This window comes from Miniopterus natalensis, chromosome 22, assembly GCF_054644295.1.
Source record: "Miniopterus natalensis isolate mMinNat1 chromosome 22, mMinNat1.hap1, whole genome shotgun sequence".
In the NCBI taxonomy this organism is placed as follows: domain Eukaryota; kingdom Metazoa; phylum Chordata; class Mammalia; order Chiroptera; family Miniopteridae; genus Miniopterus; species Miniopterus natalensis.
Genome location: NC_142102.1, coordinates 13,967,042 through 13,985,536, shown reverse-complemented (window position 1 = coordinate 13,985,536; position 18,495 = coordinate 13,967,042). Strand labels below are relative to the sequence as shown.

At 56.7% G+C, this 18,495-nt stretch overlaps 2 protein-coding genes across 3 annotated transcripts; both read right to left on the bottom strand.

The window, feature by feature from the left end:
* Positions 1-298: 298 nt before the first annotated feature.
* On the bottom strand, positions 299-7,205 carry LOC148090729 (myosin-binding protein H-like). 2 transcript variants are annotated; one of them, XM_087829192.1, is made up of 10 exons: positions 6,815-7,205; positions 6,582-6,716; positions 5,802-5,969; positions 3,463-3,551; positions 2,920-3,115; positions 2,601-2,740; positions 2,192-2,351; positions 984-1,120; positions 635-821; positions 299-350 (listed from the first exon to the last, which is right to left on the bottom strand). In XM_087829192.1, the coding sequence occupies exons 1-10, from the start codon at positions 7,143-7,145 to the stop codon at positions 334-336; spliced, it is 1,560 nt and encodes a 519-aa protein (XP_087685318.1). In that variant the 5' UTR covers positions 7,146-7,205; the 3' UTR covers positions 299-333. The 2 variants fall into 2 exon arrangements, with proteins under 2 accessions (XP_087685318.1, XP_087685317.1); XM_087829191.1 differs by lacking the exon at positions 299-350 and having other exon boundaries at positions 603-821.
* A 3,126-nt stretch (positions 7,206-10,331) lies between these two features.
* Positions 10,332-15,831, bottom strand: LOC148090728 (chitinase-3-like protein 1). The gene is made up of 10 exons (XM_087829229.1): positions 15,807-15,831; positions 15,537-15,566; positions 14,575-14,776; positions 14,063-14,119; positions 13,354-13,504; positions 12,927-13,048; positions 11,921-12,044; positions 11,187-11,369; positions 10,700-10,816; positions 10,332-10,529 (listed from the first exon to the last, which is right to left on the bottom strand). Exons 1-10 carry the CDS (start codon positions 15,829-15,831, stop codon positions 10,389-10,391), a joined length of 1,152 nt encoding a protein of 383 aa, XP_087685355.1. The 3' UTR covers positions 10,332-10,388.
* Positions 15,832-18,495: the final 2,664 nt, after the last annotated feature.

Genomic DNA, 18,495 nt, shown 5'->3' with positions numbered 1-18,495 from the left:
CCTTGCAGGGAAGGCAGTTACATGGTGTTGGCCCACTTTTCTGATGACAAAAAACAGGCCCAAGAGGACACCGCAGCCTAAGGTCACTCAGAGCCAGGACTAGAATGTCCACTGAATCACTGCCCTCCGGCCTCACCAGCATTGCCCCGCCTGCCAGCTGCCTTCGTGTGTCTGGAGCACCCCCAGGGCTGTGTGTGTGACTGCAGACCTGTGCCCAGAGCTGACTACCACCTCCCCTTCTCCACCTCTGCCCCCACCTCTGCCCCAGATGCAGCGCAGGCAGCAGGCCCAGCCATTTACCTGCATCTCCATCACAGCCTCCTTCCGTGCTCTTCAGTGTGTGGCTAAGGCTGGAAGAGATCCCACAGGTTAGAGCTGGCGGTGGGATGGGGTCTTCTGGGGACCAGGTTGGGGGTGGAGAAACTGGAGAAACTCAAGGCGACATCCCAGGTGGACTCTTCAGCCCCCCCCCCGAGAGTGGACAGTCCTGACAGCCTGACTGCAGTCTCACTACCCTTTTGTCCTGCCTTGACTTTCAGGGCTCAGCTTCCTCTAGTCCAGCAGGAGGAGAGGTGGCATCTCCTGTTCTCCCCGCTGGCAGGTCCCTAAGGAGAGACCCTCCTCAAACCCTCACCTTTGACCTCCAGCCGGCAGTCCACAGACGCCTCCCCCAGCACATTGATGGCCTTGCAGGTGTAGACCCCAGAATCAAAGGGACTGGGTTTCCGGATCTCCAGGGTGTAGACGCCTTGTTCAGAGAAGGTGCGGTATTTGGGGTCCCCCTGGATGTTCATGTTGTTTTTCATCCAGATGATCTTGGGCTGGGGAGCATGATCACAGGGAGGCTGGGAAGGTTGTGGGCTGGGGCCAGGCTCTCCAAGGCCATCCTCAGGCTTTGGCAGAGATGCCTGCTGAGATTCCCCAGCCCCACTGCCCTGCTTGTCCCCCTGGTCCCCAGGGCACAGCAGGGCCCTGCCCCTCACCTTGGGTGATGCTCGAACACTGCAGGAGAGCTGGGTGCTGTAGCCAGAGGTGGTGGTGTGATCAGCCAGGGGCTGGGTGAATGAAGGGGCTTCTGAGAAGTCTCTCTCAACAAACCCTTTAAGTTTGGCAACAATATCTGGGTTCAGGGGAGAAAATGGGGTAAAGCTGAGGTTATAGGAAGAGACCACTTAGGACTGACCACAGCCCTTTTCCTAAAATGATCACTGTAGCTTCCATCTGGGGATCCCCTGACAACTGGCTCTCTGGGTAGAGCGCCGATGGCCTGGAGGAAGGTCTTAGCACCCGGAGGAGGAAGCCAATCCATTTCATCCTGGGCCCTCCAGAGCTCGCTGCTGGGGGTCCCAGGCTCCTGGGATCTTGGGCAGCCAGGCATGACCAGTATGTGGGAACTTAGAGCCAGAATGTCTTAGAGAGGCAGAGGAGAGTTGAGACCTGGGTAGCTCAGCCAGGGGAGCAGAGAGGGTGGGCAGGAAAACCAGAGAGTTGAGATGATCTTGCCTGATGGTGGAGACCAGCAGCCTGAAGAGACTACATTTTATTTTTGTTTATCTTTGGAGAAATAACTGGCTTTCCTTTTTTAAACAAAAATTTATTCCTAAGTCTGTGCAGCTCAGGCTGGTGTTAAAAAGAGTGTGCCTTCCAGAGGCCACACAGACTCTGCGTGGGGAGGGCCTTGGAGCATGCAGAGTGACGGAGGAAGGGCTTGGGTTTGACGTGAAGGGTCACACCCCGCATCTCTCCTGTCCATCTGTGCGGAGTTATATTAGGGTTGGGAGGTCTGTGCTATCAGCAAACTTGCCAGAGTCCACGCTCCATGCTGCCCTCACATTGGTTCCTTTGGGACACTGCATGTGAGACCCAATGACCCCTATGATGTCAGAAGCCACACTGCATCTTTGGAATAAATAGTCTCCCTCTCCCAAGGGACACTTCTTATTTGCAGGGGACTGCTCTGATGTGTTTGTTAAATCAGCCCACCACATCCATATCTGTGTGGTTGCATGTGTGTGCACGTGTGTATGCATTGCTGTGCATGGATGTGTGTGTGCATAGCTGTGTGTGGAGGGGCATCCATGAGAGGCCCTCAGGGAGGGCAGCTGACACACCAAGGGGAAACTGGAGATGGAGATGGGAAGAGACTCAGCGTTGCTGGGCCTGGCTTCCTTCTGTCCAAGCTGAGACCCACCTGCCTTCTTGATGTGGGCCAGCTCCTTGGTGATGGCAGGTGAGTCACTGAGTCCACATAGGTTTTCAGAAAAGACCCGGAAGGAGTACGAGTTGCCCACGATGAGGTCAGAGATGGTGCAGGTGGTCGGATGGTAGTGCTCCAGCACGGTAAACCATTGCTGCAGGGGCCCGGCCCTGTCATCTCAGCGCTCACCCCTCCCTTGCCCTCCCTGCTTGCCACTGCTACACCCCTGGGAGGCGGAAGCGTCTAGCCTTGGGCTCGAGGGGCTTTCAGCTGGGAGAAGGGGCTTCTGTGCCATTCAGGTGACCTCTCTGGGTCCTCAGAGAGTGCCCTTCCCACACCCCCGTGCAGTCTTTAGGGGAACCTGAGGCCCCGAGATGAAAGGGATCGCTCTAGGAGGCCTCACCTCTGTCTTTTTGTCTGCCTTCTGTACCGTGTAGCCCAGAAGCTCTGTGTTGCCTGTGTCCTGAGGCGGCGTCCATTCGAGGGCAGCATTGCAGCCCCAGACTTCCACTAGCCTGATGCTGCTTGGGGGTTGAGGTTTCTCTGCAGGACCGGTGTCAAGGGGAGTGAGGTAGAGGGCTGGGCTTGCCACAGACCCCCACACCCGAGACCTGGCTCCTGTCACACTCCCCTGGCCTGGCCCCATGGGCATCAGTGTGGGGTAGGAGGTGGGTGGTGTCTCTGGGTCCCTGTTGAGGCACCCTGCGTCCCCTGCCCCGTACCAATGACCAGGATGTGGATGGCTGCCCGGGCCTCCAAGGTTTCCAGCCGCACGGTGAGCTCGTAGCGGCCTGAGTCTGAGCGCTGGGCGGAGCGGATGAAGAGGATGGTGTCCTGGTCCCCAGTGCGCACGCTCACTCTCTGGCTGTCCACAGCGTGGCCGTTGTGTGTCCACGAGACCTGAGGCTTGGGATTCCCCTGTGAGGGAGGGGCCCTCAGGTGTGTGCAGGAGGGGCCAGCCCCCCACAGCCCCCTAATTCTGGGGTCTCCAGAGCTGTGTCCAGGGAGTCACCCCCACCAGCCCCTCCCGGGGGGGGGGGGCAGCAAAGGCTGGAGCCACAGTTGCTGCCCAGACCCTCACCCTGCAGTTGTCCATTGAGCCCTGAGATGAGCTGCCCCATCCACAGGTTGGAGAATGTGGCGGGACCATCCAGGTGGGTCCCAGGCAGAGCCCCACAGGAATCCTGACATTTCCTGGGCTCTTCTGACCACCTCAGATGGGGCCCTGACTTCCACCCGAGCTTGTACCTGATTTCCACACACACCTGGAAGGGAATTTGCAGGTTGACCATCTCTCCCACCTGGCGAAGGTAGGTCTGACGGAGGTGGCGGGGCACACGGATCTTGGGGGCCTCTGCCTCAAAGCAAAAGTCAGCTCAGCACAGCAGCGGGGTTGTTGATTGGGGAGGGCTGCTGGCTGGGCAGGAGGGCTCCTGGCTGTGTTCTGGGGCCCTCTCCTTATGGGATGAACTAAGCTTGCTCCTGAAATCCAGAGCCCCAAACCCCCTAAAGCCCTTGGGGAACTAAGCCAGGAGGCCCCAGGAAGGCAGGGCCTCCAAAGCGTGAACAGAGAAGCATCTGGCATTCCCTAGGCTCTCAGGCTCTGCCAGGCTGTGACTTGCCTGCAGCCCTAGATTCCTGGGCTCCAGATGTCGGGCATCTGCACCTGCCAGCCTGCATTCCCAGAAAGGGGGCAAAGCCTTGGCCTCCTAATCCAGCGCCACCACCCACACGAGCCCAAGATCTTCCAAGAAGCCCCTGGGAGACCCAAGTGCCCCATGCTCTATCTCCTGGTTGCATGAGAGGGTTAGGATGTTTCCCTTCCTAAATGCTCCAGAACAGACAATTCCCTTCTTTCTCTGCCACCCCTCCCACCACCTTTCAGTCTCACAGCTGGAAAGGCCTTCCTGAAATCTGACTTTAGTCCCATGCTAGGATAGGACACCACTGTCCTGAGTGTCACCTAACCAGGTGCAAACCCTGAAGCCACTGGGCATTCCAAGGGAAGCAGCAGCAGCCACGCCACTTTTCCGTAGGCGGGGTGGTGGTGGTGGTGGGGACTGAGGGTTCTGAGGCAAACAGGTGGCCACAGTTGTTGGCTCACAGGGCGGAGGGAGGAGCTGGGGAGAAGGAACACTGTGTCTCCAAGGATTAGCTGTGTGGGCACTTGGCTCTGGGAGCATCAGGGAGGAATGCTTGGCAGCTGCAGGTGGCCAAGGAGGGACAGCTGAGCAGCCGAGGAACCTGGACAGGCCCCCACCCTGCCCTGCCCACCAGGAGGGCTGGCTGGTCCCTGTTTGTTCACAGTCTCTCCCCTCTTCTCTCCAGGAAATCCCCTTCTCTGCTGCCAGAGGAATTCTAGCGGAGTAGTGGGGGCATAGTCTGGCTGTCAACGCTGGGCTTCTGGGGAGAGGCCCGGCCCATGCTGCTCTCAGAGTCTGAACTCCCTAGGCCCAAGGGGATGGCCCAGGACCCTCCCAATGAGGTCTTTGTGTCTACGCTGCAGCTGCCAGGTGCAACCATGTCCCACCCAGACTCAAAGGCTGGGAACATCCTTGGGTTTTGAAAACCATGGAGAAGATTCCCTGCCACCTGGCAGACAGGAGTGTGTGGGAACAGGTTCCGGGAGGGATTGCCACCAGAGGCTGGGTCTCCTCCAGAGAGTCCCTGACCCTGTGGACCAGCTGTGACAGCCTAGGATTCTACTGTCCCTGTGGGTCTCACATCTCTCAGGCCCTGGAGTGGAGCTGTATCTTCTTGAATCCAAATCTGACACCTCCTGTGGCCATTAGACCCCCTATTTGTGGATGCCTTGTTCAGACCTGTGGTGTCCTCCTCTGGGGGCTGAGGTACAGAGCAAGGAAGAAGGTTGAGAAGGCCTCAGTCCACCTGCTGGCCTGTATCTCTCTTCACTGGGGCCCTGGGCCGTGCCCAGAGACCTTGGATCAGAACGAATGACTCACTGCCATTAACAGACTGAAACCTGACCAGCTCTGGCAGGGGGCAGGGGTAGGTTTAAGGCTGATGCACCCCACAAATAGAAATCTTAGCAAGGGACATCGCTGGCCTCCCAGGTCCCAGGGCAGTGCTGCCCTCTGGGGATGGAGAAACCTTCTCGGGCCTTTCGAGGGCCCTGCTCTTCCTCCCACGAGATATGGTGGGACAACTTTTCTCTGTTCCAAAACCTCTGGTAGATATGGAACCCAGGCCATGTGACATGAGCAGAAAATGGGCAGGAATGAGCATTCATGGCCACTGGAGGGAGGAAAAGTGGACAGGAGGAAGAATGGAATGGATCTTAGCACTGGGGCCCTGAGGCAGGTCACCTGGGGTGCTTGAGCTTTCATTTTTCGGAGTCAGGAAACCCTTCCCTCAATGCTTGGGTGAGGACCACTCAGGGAAATGTCCTCTTGGGCCTTCAGATGTCCCTTGCTAGTGAGGCACTTGGAACTTTCTCAAGGCAAGATGGTGACGCATGCTGCTTGTGCCTGCATGGTGGGGGTGGGGAATGACTCCCTGTTCGCTCTGCCCATTGGCCTCAGTTTCTCCATCCATCAAACAAGGTGCCTGGGGAGGGCTGGGAGCAGGAGGTGAAAGGCTTTACCGATGATCTCTCGGATGTGGACAGGCTGGTCCAGCACAGCGGGCGGGCCGGCCCCTGCAAGGCTCACAGCAGCCACGCGCAGAAAGAACTTGTCTCCCACGGTCAGGTTCCGCACCGTCTGCTGGGTCACCATCATGGGCCGGGCACTCACGGGCACCCACTCCGAGGCTGGGGGAAAGGAGAGGATGTGAGGCTCTGTCTTCAGAGCCGTGGGCACCCTTCTCAGTGGGCCTTCCCTTCTCGCCAAGGTCTTGGGATGCTGACCTCTCTCTCTGTGCCTATTTCCCTCTTCCTCTCTTCCCTGACCTCTCATTTCCAAATGACAGGACACCTGATGTTAGAGTCCTGGATTGGTGGCCAGAGGTGGGGTAGCTCAAGCTCAGTGTGGACACATTTGTTAAGTTGCATAGCAAGGCAGGTCAGAGGCAGAGGCCAGGCAGGCTTGGCTGCCATGGAAGTGGACAACAGGAATTTGTCCATTTTTCCTCACTGTCTCTAACTCTCCCTCCACCCCCCAGCTACTCTGCTCTGCCTCCTGCTCACCCTCCCCCTGCAGGGTCTCCTGAGATGTAAACCCTCCCTCACAGAGCAGTGCCCAGTGTCTGTCACTCAGGGGCTCCCTGGAGCTGGAGGACAAGCACTTTCTGAGGACATTCAGACACCCTCCGTCTTCAGTCCCTCCTCTGTGTCTCCCTGGATTGAGTGGGGTCTGGGGGCTTGTCCATGTGGCCCCCAAGCCCACCTCCTCTGGGCGTATGCAGGGCTTGGCCTAGAGCTCACCTCCCTCTTTGCGAAACTCCAGCACATAGCCCTGGAGCCCCTGACTCCCTAGCTTCTCCGGAGGCTCCCAGCTCACAGTCACCGAGCTGTCGCTCACATCCTCTACGGTCAGCAGCAGCGGGGCACTGGGCACGTCTGTGGGAGAAGGAGGGGAGAGGATGAGGCGTGTGGCCGAGTCCCCCGTCCTCCAGCCGTGCCTGCCTCCCTCCTCCACCTGCCCCACCTCTTGTCACCTTCACTTGGAGGTGCAGGTTTAGTGGCTTCGGGGGCAGGTGCCTCAGGGATTGCCACGGGAGCCTGCTCTTCCCCTTTGGTCTCCGATGCTGCCACCCCTTCCGCGGGCTCTGTGGGCACCTTGGTCAACTCAGCAGCATTCCCCTCGGGACCATGGTCAGGGGCCTCCGAGGCTGTGGGGGCAGGTGCCTCAGGGATTGCCACGGGAGCCTGCTCTTCCCCTTTGGTCTCAGATGCTGCCACCCCTTCCGAGGGCTCCGTGGGCACCTTGGCCAACTCAGAGGCATTCTCCTCCGGACCATAGTCAGCAGCCTGCGAGGTCGCTGTCATTGCCAGGCTGGCTGGGGGTCAGGCTGAAGTGTGCAGAGGTCAGCAGTGGAGGGTCTGGGCCTCCAGGGTGCCTGGGACACCTAGGTCCAGGCTTATATAGGCAGGGGCTGCCCCACCCCCAGCCAAATGATTCCCAGCTGTGGGGTCAGGTCAGGTGGGGGGGACAGGGGGTGGGGAGGCGCCTGGGCCAGGAATAGCTCTGGGGGAGGAACCGAAGGGTCCCTTGAGGAGTGCACTGTGTCGTCCATCAGCCTGGTTGGCTCTCAGCAGCCAGGGTGCTGGTGCCCAGATGGGAGGAAGGCACAAATGGGTGAGATAGGACATTGCCAGTAGCCTGTGCCAGGGGTCAGGGCAGTGGGAACGAGAGCTTCCATCTAGAGGATGAACCCAGATCAGGCCGCGTTGGCCTCCAGGGGGTCACGTGTGCCCAGGGCTCCTGAGCCTGGGGCTGGGGCCCAGACAGCCTGAAATAGCCTTCCCTGGGTAGCTTTGCCCCTGGTCTTCACATTCCCTGGGGAGGGGGTCTCCCTTGTGCTGTAAGAGGTTGAGGGACCTAGAGAGGGAGGGAATTGGGATGCCAAGGTGGGGCTGAGGAAGGTCTTCCAGCAATGGGATCCCAGGGAGGGGGTCTAGGGCCCTTGGTTACTGCCTCTCTTGGGAATTCTGGCAAGAACCTTTTGGGGCCTCTGCTACCCCGCTTGTTACGGAGCACACAATGACAGACCCTGGCCTCTGGGATGGGATAAAGTCAGTAAGGCAGATGTGGAAGAGACTCTGGAGGGAGCCAGCACTCTGAAACCTCTAGACTCTTCAAAGCAGGGCCTGGCCTGGGCATTTGCAGTGGAGGAAATGAGGCAGGTACAAATTTCTAGCCATTGATTCATTCATCCACTGAAATGCTCAGACTGGTGACCATTTAATAACCTGGGAAACACTGTGTCAGGGAGAAGGGAGACAACAGGAGCGCTCATCGTTCCTGGGACTGTGGGTGGGAGGAATCCCTTTGGAACAATTGGGACGGGATCTGGTATCATGCGAAATGTGCACACTCATGACCCAGTGGTGACACCCCGAGGCTCTCACACAGGTGCACAGGAGACAGACATGCCTGAAAACACCCCCAAGGACTATTTGCAATAGCCAAAACCTGGGGGAAAGAGCTATCCCTCAACAGTGGGATGCTGGATAACCGTGGAGTGTGTACACCTATGAAGCAGAAATGGTGTTACCCATCTACATTAAATGCAAGCTCAGACAACAGCAAGCTCCCTGCTTCCAGGGGCATCTCCCAGTGGTGAGACCACAGAGGAAGCCAGGATGGAGGTTGCCTCTGGGTGGAGTTTGAGGAACATTAATGAGGTCACATTTCCTGTCCTGGGTGGTGGTTACACAAGTTTTCACTATATAGCAATTCTTTAAATTAAAAAACGCATTTTATGTGTGCTTTGGCATGTATGGTATATCCCACAATTTAAGAATAAACACACATATAATTTATTTAGGGTCCTTAGCTGCAGGCAGCCTCTTCCCTCCCTGGGGTGGGACGCGGGAATGTGGCTGCCTTTCACCCTTGGCTGCCCTTGTTGGGGAGAGGTGTGCAGAGCCTTGCCTCAGTGCCCATAGCCTGTGCCAAGTGACTCAGTGTCCTGCCGGGCAGGAGGTGGGCCCTGGAGACCAGATCCCCATCCCTTACGCTGAGTCTGCAGCTATAAGTGAATGTGACTAACTGCAGGACCCTGAGTCACCCCTGCCGAGTATGTCCCAGTTGGGGGAAGGGTGGCCCCAAGGGAGTGGGGTGGAGGGGGTGGCTGCCATGGAGGGCTCGCCCCACCTTCCTTTCAAAGACCCTTGTGTGGTGTAGTGTGCAGTAGTCAGAGATCAGGGAATGCTTGGCCCCACTGGCCAGCGGTGAAATGTCACGTACCCCTGAGGTTCTGGCCAGGTCCCCGTATTCTTTGCCTTTAGCTGGGCTGTGACCTTGGGGCCAGTTGCATCTGCCCAGCTCCAGCTGGTTCAGATTTCAGGGCAGCCAATAGGTATTTCCTTCCCTACACCTCAAACTAGTGTCATAAACCATTAGGACAAGTCACAGGGTCCAAACGTCAGAGACTCCACGAATGAATTTCCTAGGGCTTTGGGATGTGCATCTGGACTTTCTTTGGATACAAAGCATGCCATCCCACTCATCCCATCCACATGACCCAGGCCAGCCTGTGCTGAGGAGCCCTGGTGGGTTGAGGGCTGAGCGTGTCCTAGGAGAGAGATGAGGGGGACAGGGGGCTGATGTGGCGATGGGAAGGGCTGCTCTGTGGCAGTGAGTTCTCTGGGAATGGGAAGACAACAGGCAGGCTGGAAGGCCAGGCCTCCAGTGCCCACAGAGACTCCAGATCTGGGACGAAGGGAGGGTGTGTGATGCAACATGGGTGTCTCCTTTCTAGCCCCTGGCCCTGTTGGCTCCTACACTCCCTCCCCAGTAGATGAAGGGTTAGGATTAAAGGGCTTGCCTCCTTCTCCTTCCTGCTAACCTTCCAGAAACACAAAAGAATTCTCCCAACAAGGAGCTGAGTCAGGAGGTCTGGTGACAGTGACTATATCTGGACGCTGTCAGCCCTCTCGGGTGAAGCCCAAGGCAGGCAAATTTGAGGAGGCTGGCCTCCTTTGGGGATTCGCAGGGTCCTAGCCGTGGCCAGGCTGTCCTTCCCTTCTGCCAGCTCAGGGTCCCCAGCCTGGGAAAGAGGAACCCAGGAGAGACGGGAGAGGTGAGCCCAGTGGGGCCTCAGAGACAAACAAGCAAGCGCCAAGGCTCTAAGGCTCGGGTGTTTTATTGAGCAGCTGTGGAATCGGGAGGGAGGCATGAGGACATTCCTGGGTGCGGGTTGGAGGCCGCGCTGCGCAGAGCATGTGCTTCGTGTGGTCACTGCTTTCTATACGACTCCGTTACGGGGTAGAGGAGCTTGCCCGTGGTGTCCTCTGACAAGGAGGCTCGGGGAAGGGAGCTGGGCATTTTCACTCACCATCCGTGTGTGCTGTACTGTGTCTGACACTATGTGGATCCCCAGCCCTCACTGCTCCCCCACAACCCCACCTGCATGTCCACATAGCTGAGCTCAGGGCTCAGACCCGTGGCCTCTGCATGGGCCCCAGGGAAGGAGGCTGAGGTCCAGCAGGGCAAGTGGCTAAGCTCCAGAGCAGCAAGACCACAGGGCGAAGGGCACCCTGGCCCAGCATGCGCAGCACAGAGAGCTAAGCCGAAGCAAGGGCGTCCCTGATGGCGCCTGTGAGAGGGAAGTGCAGATTCCGACCACAGAAGGTGCCGCGGAAGTCATCCAAGTCCAGGGCCCATACCATGGCTCCACCCAGCTGCCTGTTTCTCAGGTACTGCACCTGGAAGGGAAGGCCCAGAGGTGGCAGGGCTGGGTTACCCTCCCAGATGTGTGTATGTGGGGTGGGGGGGTGACCTGCTCTCTTGGGCCCCCCAGGTGAGGACCCCTGGGGATACCTGGAGCAGGTTATCCTCTCCCTCTTCATCTTGGGGCATGGCCTGGGAGACCTACCTTGTTTTTGACACTCTCCTGGTCATCGTACCCCACCCACTGGTTGCCCTTGGTGGCATAGGGGACCTGCTGGTCCAGGAGTCTGTGCACTGTAGCTCCACGAAGAAAGTCACAGATCTGAGCAGAGAATAGGGCAGGGTAGTGAGGGAGCTGTGCTGGGACTGCAAGTCACGGGAGGGGGGGCAACTCCTCAAGCTTTTTTCAGCCCTGCAGGTTACATGTGCCCCCAACTGTGTGCTTCCTGCAAGCTTATGTAAAACAAAGCCAAATGTTCCTGAGTTGTGTGGTCCCAGGCTGCTTGAAGCAATAGAAGCTGGCAAGAAACCAAAGTACCTTAGGACTGTTGGCCAGAGGCAGACTGAGGATACCTTACCTCCCCTTCATCCTAGGGTGCTAGTCCCTTGGAACATTATTGTTATTCCTGAAAGAGCATAAAGGCGTGGGAGGCCCATCTTCCCCAGTAGATGATCTTCTTCCTGAGTCATACCTCATAGTAAGCGAGGATCCCTTCCTCCTTGGTGAACTGGCCTGGTATCCCTGGTCCTGAGCAGGGAGCTCCCACACCTGTCTCAGAAGAGGCCAGGGTGAAGCCCCTCCCAAAGGTGGGAATGCCCATCAGCAGCTTCTCGGCTGGGACTCCCAGCCTTAGCATGTAGCCCACAGCGTAGTCCTGGGTGGGGACAGGTGGGAACAGTGGAGCAGTTAGCCTTGGGAAGGGGACAGTCCTTACACGTACCTGGAATTCCCCTTCCTTCCAGGAACTGTAACCTCAGTGTAGTGCACTGCATAGTTTCACTCTCAAAAAACCCTCCTGAGCGCAGTAAGGCATGTCACGGCTTGGCAGTTGCAGAAATCGGGGGGGGGGGGGGGGGCTGGCTGGCTCAGGTTCCACAGGAGCAAGTGGCAGGTCTAGTCCTCGGCCCAGCCACCCTCCTGTCCACCCTCTGCCTGCACGGCCTCCTCTGTGACCTGTCAGGAGAGGTCTGGTTCCTTTACAGAGGGGTGGCCTCCTCTCTTCCCAGATCTCTGGGAATGCGTGGACCCTGGGCTTCAGTTTCCTCATCTGTGATGTAGGCCCATAACCCCTGCCTTGAAGGATGACTGAGGAATGGAGGGTGGAGTGTGAGGCTGGGCGGCTCCCTCCCTCCCTCCCTCCCTCCCTCCCTCCCTCCCTCCCTCCCTCCCTCCCTCCCTCCCTCCCTCCCTCCTTCCCTCACTCACAGCATTGCTGAACCTGTCAGCACTTGCGACCTCCTGGCCACGGAACAGGGGGCTGTGATGTCCCGTGGTCTGGCGCCAGGCTCCATGAAAGTCATATGTCATGAGGCTGATGAAGTCTAGGTGCCTGTGGAAGAAGGGACGGAGGGCGAGGTAGGAATTAGAAAAGCTCTTGGCCTCATGACCACTAGCCCTGCAGGATGTGAGCGGGGCAGTCAGGTAGCTGAGAGATTGAGCACCCACCCAAAGCCCAGTCTTGCCCAGTAACCATCAGTCCAAGCTGTGAGACCCCTCCATCTCCATCTCCACACATTCATTGTGCTGAGAGCAGATTAAAAGAGTCATCCACAGACAGCTTGTGAGCAAACAGCAGGACAAAGGGCACCCAGACCTGCAACCACACACAGAGGTGAGGGGCTGCAGGAAGACTCATGAACCTGACCTTCAGGTGTTGGGGGCAAATGCTTGAGGGCTACCTCAGTCCTACCCTCTAAATGGTCAATTTAAGCTCTGAGTCTCCACCTCCCCCAAACTGTAGAGGATTCTGAAGTCATAGCCAAGCCCTTGCCCTTTACCCCCAGGTTCCTGAGACCCATGCCTTGGCTCCACCTGCCATCAGGCCGCTTGGCCGCGGGCTGCTCCTGCTCACCCAGGGCAGGCTGAGGAGCAGAGGGACCCGCCTGCATGTGGAGCATCTACAGGGTGCCCTGGCCGCTGGGAAAGGAAAAGCCTCCCCAGAGGCAAGCACTCTGCCTGGCCCAGCGTGCAGAAAGTGCCCCGTTGTGGCTGGCTGGTTTGTGCAGCGTTTCCTACTTCCTTTCCACAAATGCCTTCATAGCAACTCTCTCCACTGGTCAGTACGACACCCCAGTGAGGAAGGAAGGATGTGGACTGTTATGGCCATTGGCATATGGGGAGCTTGAGGCACAGAGATGGATTGTGGCTTCCTTAAGGTCACTATCCTGTATCCCCTGAGTCTCCGTGGAGGGCAGTGTGGGCAGGGACTCACTGGGCTAGCTGGAAGATGTCGTAGCCTCTGTCTAGGGCCACCTTCCCTGCGGACACCGCAGCGCTGAGGAGCAGAGACTCTGTTTCCTTCGTGGCTTCCTTTGCAAACTCAGCCTTCATTTCCTGGGTGGGAGAGAGGAAGGCAAGTGAAAGGGATCCTGGCAATGGGAGAGGGGGCCCCCCAGAGGAAGTCTAGGCTCTGAGCACCTCGCTGGCCTCCCCCTGCTGGGACCCCAGCCTGACTGGGGCTCAGTGGAATGACAGGTGGCACATCAGTGGTCCTGTCCTCGGGTTCACCCATCCTTCTAAGAAACTGTTCAGACTCATCTCGCCTCCACCCCACCCGATGCCATCAGCACTCAGTTACTCCTGTCCAACCTGGTGGTGCCGGCCCACCTCCCTGCCCCTGTCCCTGACTCGACCAGCACCTTGACCAGAGTGGTGAGATGCTTCTTGTCCCTTCGTCCAGGGTAAAGCCAGGCAAGGTCCAGCCCGTCAAAGCCATGGGTCCTCAGGAACGGTGCCACTGACTTGATGAAAGTCCTGCGACTCTGGGTGTCTGAGGCTATTTTGGAAAATCTAGGAATGAAATCACCCCAGAAGCGTGCTTAGCTCACCTACTAGCCAAGCCACCCTGCACAGGTTATAACCTGGGTCTCAGTTATCTCATCTGTAAAATGGGGATAAATATAATATCTCAGTGCTGCTGTGAGGATTACATGTGACAGTGGCTGGAAAGGGTGCCTGACACTTAGAACCACTCAGCAAATGGGAGCTGTTATGGCCATGCCCCACTCCTCTGTAAGCCCTGCTCCAACTCTACCCGCTCCAGGACATCCTCCAGGGTCTCCACCCCCAGTTTCCCATCCTTTCTATCCCCTTCTGTCCAGCCCCAGGACAGGACCCCCATAAGTCCTTTGCTGTCAGGTCTGAGACAGAGGAATGAGAATATCCACTGTCAGCTGCTGTGTGACTCTTGGCAAGTCTCTCTTGCTCTGTGAGCGCCACTTTCTTGTTTGGGCCCCTGATGACCATTTCTGCCCCCTGTGCCTAACCCTGTGACCCTCAGACTGTGGGCGAGGGGACATCGGTGTCTCCTCACTCCTATTCCGCCAGCGTCTAGGGAGCGGGTCCTACCTTTCGGAACCAAAGCTCCATCCTCCAACAGACAAGAGGGTCTTCAGGTCGGGGTTCCTGAGGGACATAGGGAGCAGGGGCAGGGTGGAGTAAGGTTCTGTGGCACTGGGAGGCCCCAGCTTGGGCCCCTAAGGCCCTTCCAGCCCTGAGATTCGGTTTCTAAGACTAAGGTATGTTGCCTATTTTTGTCCCACTCCCTTGCCAAGCAGGGTAGCCAGAATCTGAAAAAATAGAGTAGTGAGCAGTTTCCATGGCCCCTGGAGAGACAGGGGAGGACTTCTCCTTCCCAGATCTCAGGTGTGCCCCTTTCTCCTGTGGCCTCCATCATCACCCCAAATACTGCCCAGCACCTGCCCTCGTCACCTCCTCCCACTTAAGCTAAGGCCTCCGATTCTCTACCCAGAGGCAGGTGCTAGGGGTCATTGCCCATACTCTTGAGTAGAGGTGCCCTGCCTGGCGACCAGCTGGCCAACCTTCATCTTCCTCCTGCCCTGGCCAGCCTGTGGCCCAACCTGTTCTTGAGTGTGTTCAACGTGTCATATAGCGTCACATCGTTCCACTCCCAGGTGTCAATCTCATTGTTGCTGATATTGGCAAAGCTGTAGATGATGTGGGTGCAGAGGAAGGGATCAATGGCATCTGGGAAGCAGCTACCGGCCCCCTCTCGATACTGGGACCAGCTGGTGTAGTAGCAGACCAGTTTGTATGCAGCACCTGCGGGAGAAGTCAGGCAGGACCTGGGCCAGGATTCCCCCAGAGACCCTCTCTCTTGCTGAGCCCTGAGCTCAGCTGCACCGGGCAGAGTTGTGAACAAAGGTAGAATTCTAAAGAAAAGGGGTCAGCCCAGGTGCCCGGGAGTTCCCCTGCTGATGAAGAATGAAATGGGACTCACTGCAGCAAGGAAGGCTTCCTGGAGGCTTTGAAGGAGAGGAGGCATCAGCCCATGACAGCCCTTGTCAGAGACCCTGGCCTCAGGGTGGGACCTGGCAGGACCCACAGTGGGTCCTTGACCTGAGCAGCTCTGGTCGCCTCTTCTCTGCCCTTCTGAGGGAGTGTCCCTGACTCAGGACCCCCCCAGGACAGCAGTGCCCAGGTCCCCCAAGCTGGGCACAATGTCAGGGGACCAGGAAGCTCTTCCTCTTCTCTCTAGCTCACTCTGCCTGCTGCAGAGTGAGCTTTTCTGCCCCCCTGGTTCTGCAGAAAGGACAGTGGGCATTGCTTGTCCACACTGCCACTGAGTCCTTCACCGAACCTGAGCCTTTGAAAGATTTTTATCTTGAAAAAGATCATGTATACAGAAAAGTAGAGAATAGTAAAAGAAACATCAAAATACTTATCATCTCAGTTTAACAAGTGTTACTACTTCTGAGCCACCTGAATCACAGAAGAAACTGGAGAAGTGCTCCCCTCTGCCAACACTTCCTCCCCACACCCCTCCCCACACCCGCCTCCAGGACTCAGAGGGGTTACTTACAGCTCTGAAGCATCAGCAGGGCCACAAAGCCTGTGGGAGAACCCAGGGTCAGACCCTTGCCAGTGCATCTGGCCCCCCACAGGCAGTCGGGCGATAATGGCCAGCGACCCCCCCCTTCCCCTGCCCCTCCCCTGGCTCTGCTTCCTCTCCCTCCACTCCGTTCTGCCCCTCCCCCAGCAGGTACAGACCCCACTGTGCAGTGGCTCTGTGGGCTGTCTGGGCCCTTCAGCCTGAACACCCACAACCCAGACCCGTGGCCAGCCCAGAGACCTGTCTGAGCCACCCTCAGACCCATCCTGCGGCAGCAGAGAGGGGCAGGGTCCGGCCTCTTCCTGTGCTCCTGGTGCCCAGCTGCCTAGCTGAGCCTCCTCCCTGGCCTCGCACTTCCTTTTATACCTGTCCCACTCCACTCCCCTGTGCCCCAAACCATCCCATTTATGGGAACTGTCAGTGAAGGAACTGCCAGCCTAGGAAGTGGTAGGGAGGAGCACTGCGGGCCCCAGAGGGGGATTGAGAAAGCCTAATGAGTTTTGAAAACTTGTGCCAGGTCTTCATGGATCACCTGCCAGCTGAAAAGCCATCAGGGTGATGACTTGGGGGCCCCCAGCGGCTCAGCCTCATTTCCAAAGACCTCGCCTCTCTTGCCTTCTGCAGCAAGCCCTCCCCAGCTTTTCTAGCCAGCAGTTACCGGATTTTCCGGCAGCCTGTGTACTTCAGTCCAGGCCCTTGGCCACATTGAAACTGTTGTGTAACCCACCTTACCCCAAACAAGGCTGTTCTTTATTTTCTCCTGGAGCCCAGCAGCACCCTGCCTGACCTACTCTCCCCCTCAAAGTTCCTTTCCCTGAGTGTTTCCCACAGCTTGGCTGGAGAGTGGAGGCCTTTTAGCAATTGATGTGCTGGTTATTGAAGGAAAAGTTGGATTGCTGTGGGAAATTCCCGAGAATTTCTGAAATGCCACTGGGAAGGAGGAGAGCAGGAGAGGGTGTGTTGCAAGCCTGGGACTGCAGTGAGTCACCAAGGAGCAGTGTGGCGACTCCTGGTTCCCCAGGAGCAGATCATTGCTGGCGATTTCCACAGCCTCTCCTCTCTCCACTTGCTTTTGAAGCCCAGGCCTAATGACGTCACCCCTGTCTAAATCCCTCATGACCCCTCATCACTCTTAGGATAAGACCAAAACTTCTTACCAAGGCTCCACATGTCTTGGCCCTGTTTGTGGGTACATTGTTTGGCCAAAGATCCAGGACAACCTCATTCTTTGTTGGCTGTAAATTAATTAATAGGCAGTGAGTGAAAAGTTCAGAACAGCAAGAGCCAGAACGGGTCAGAGGGCTTCTCAACAAAGTGTCTTTTTTTACAATAACATTCAGTCATAATCTGATGTTAGCCACACTAGTTTCACAGCCCCTCTTGGTGAGGTCTCTCCTTCCCATCTCCCTTCTGCTGCCTGTAAACCGGGAACACGCCCTCCTCTTTCTCGGGAGTGTGCACGGGGTTACCCTCTGCTAACACTCAAGGGTCAGTGCTTCTCCCTTTAAGGTGCCTGACTCCTGTGCCGAGACGATCTGCACAAGGACCGTCAACAATAACTTTTCTTCTTCCCTTTGGGCAACCTGGGAGTGGACTTCCTCTAATTTTTAATTGAGCTATGACAAAGTAGCAGGCATGCAAAAATTTTCATAATGGTGCAGGACGTTAGGAAACACCTTCTATTTTCACTCTCTTCCTCTGTTATAAATTATCTCATAAGCTCGGATGGGCTCAAGCTTTATTGCCCTGTGCCCTCCCAAAGGCGGATCAAGGGCCAATAGCCAATAATGGGGAAGGTTTTACACTATTTGCAAGCTAATGAGATAGCCACAGCTTCATGGGTTCTGGCAGGAAATGTGAGAATCCTGGTCCGAGGCAAAAAAGGGCTTGTTCACAGGTGCTGACTCCCGCCACCTACAAAATATTTGTTGCAGCCACTCAGGTCGTACAAGTCATACGTCCTCTGGTCATGAGGCTGGAGAAGGGCTGCTTTACTTTCCCTTCTTGTCTAGGATCAGGAAGGTGAGGCAGTAATTCTAGCTAAAAAGGGGATGACTGCCCAAGAGTGGAAAACGGAAATAAGTATGAGCTCCTGGCGATGAAGTGGTGCTGAAGGTATGAGGCACGTCTTGCCTCCAGTCTGTGCAAGCAGACACTCAGGTGACTGAGGGTCATCGTGTGTGGGAGGGTCTCCCTCCTGAAGTGCAAGGGCTTAGTGAAAAGAGGAAATAGACAGATTCCTCTAATACTTCAGTCATTCGGGCAACAAGTGTTTTCCAAACATGTCTCAAGGAGAGAAACATCCAAAGGCCCACTGTTAAATTTCTTTAGGATCATGTCTCATTTTGCTCAGCACGGGAGTAGGGAAGAGAGAACATATGACATTCCTATCATTCCTCTCGTCTCCACAGGGCCAACATATGGCATATGAGACCTTGGATGGCGCTCTTCTGGCATGCCCTTGCCATTCCCAGCTGTTGTCCATGCCAATAATAAACTGATGTGGCCAAGCACCCCGGGCTCAGGCTTAGCTGAGGACACCCTTCCAGTCCTTGCACCCCCCCCCAACCCCTTCATTTCTTGGAGACCACAGTCCAAGAAAGGACACTGAGGGGCCACCTGAAAAGGGGAGGCATCTAAGGGAAAGGGGCATAAGAATCCAGTGCCCAAAACCTTCACTTCCATTAGAATTTGCCATTGGCCTTCCTTAGAAGCAGAGCAGCCACGGCCTTGAGGGGCCAGACCCACAGGCTGGTTGGCTATTTTCCCTCAACTCCTTCCTGGCATCTAATTGAGATCTTCAAGTTGTAGCAATCATTCATATGATCTTATGTGGGCTTCTGTGGGGAGAGGAGTCTCTACTCCATCCATTTAAAAAAAATGTTTTTATTGATTTCAGAGAGAGGAAGGGAGAGGGAGAGAGAGATAG

What these genes read in the sequence shown, in the direction of transcription:
- LOC148090728 (XM_087829229.1), bottom strand. Translation starts at nt 15,831, where the DNA reads ATGGGTCTGAGGGTGGCTCAGACAG. An exon ending in GACATCTTCCAGCTAGCCCA is followed by an intron (nt 12,045 to 12,926) that starts GTGAGTCCCTGC and finishes CTTCTTCCACAG; the next exon opens with GCACCTAGACTTCATCAGCC. An exon ending in GGATCCTCGCTTACTATGAG is followed by an intron (nt 10,817 to 11,186) that starts GTATGACTCAGG and finishes TTCTCTGCTCAG; the next exon opens with ATCTGTGACTTTCTTCGTGG.
- LOC148090729 (XM_087829191.1), bottom strand. Translation starts at nt 7,145, where the DNA reads ATGACAGCGACCTCGCAGGCTGCTGACTATGGTCCGGAGGAGAATGCC. An exon ending in GGAGTTTCGCAAAGAGGGAG is followed by an intron (nt 5,970 to 6,581) that starts GTGAGCTCTAGG and finishes CCTTTCCCCCAG; the next exon opens with CCTCGGAGTGGGTGCCCGTG. An exon ending in CATCCACATCCTGGTCATTG is followed by an intron (nt 2,741 to 2,919) that starts GTACGGGGCAGG and finishes CCGGTCCTGCAG; the next exon opens with AGAAACCTCAACCCCCAAGC.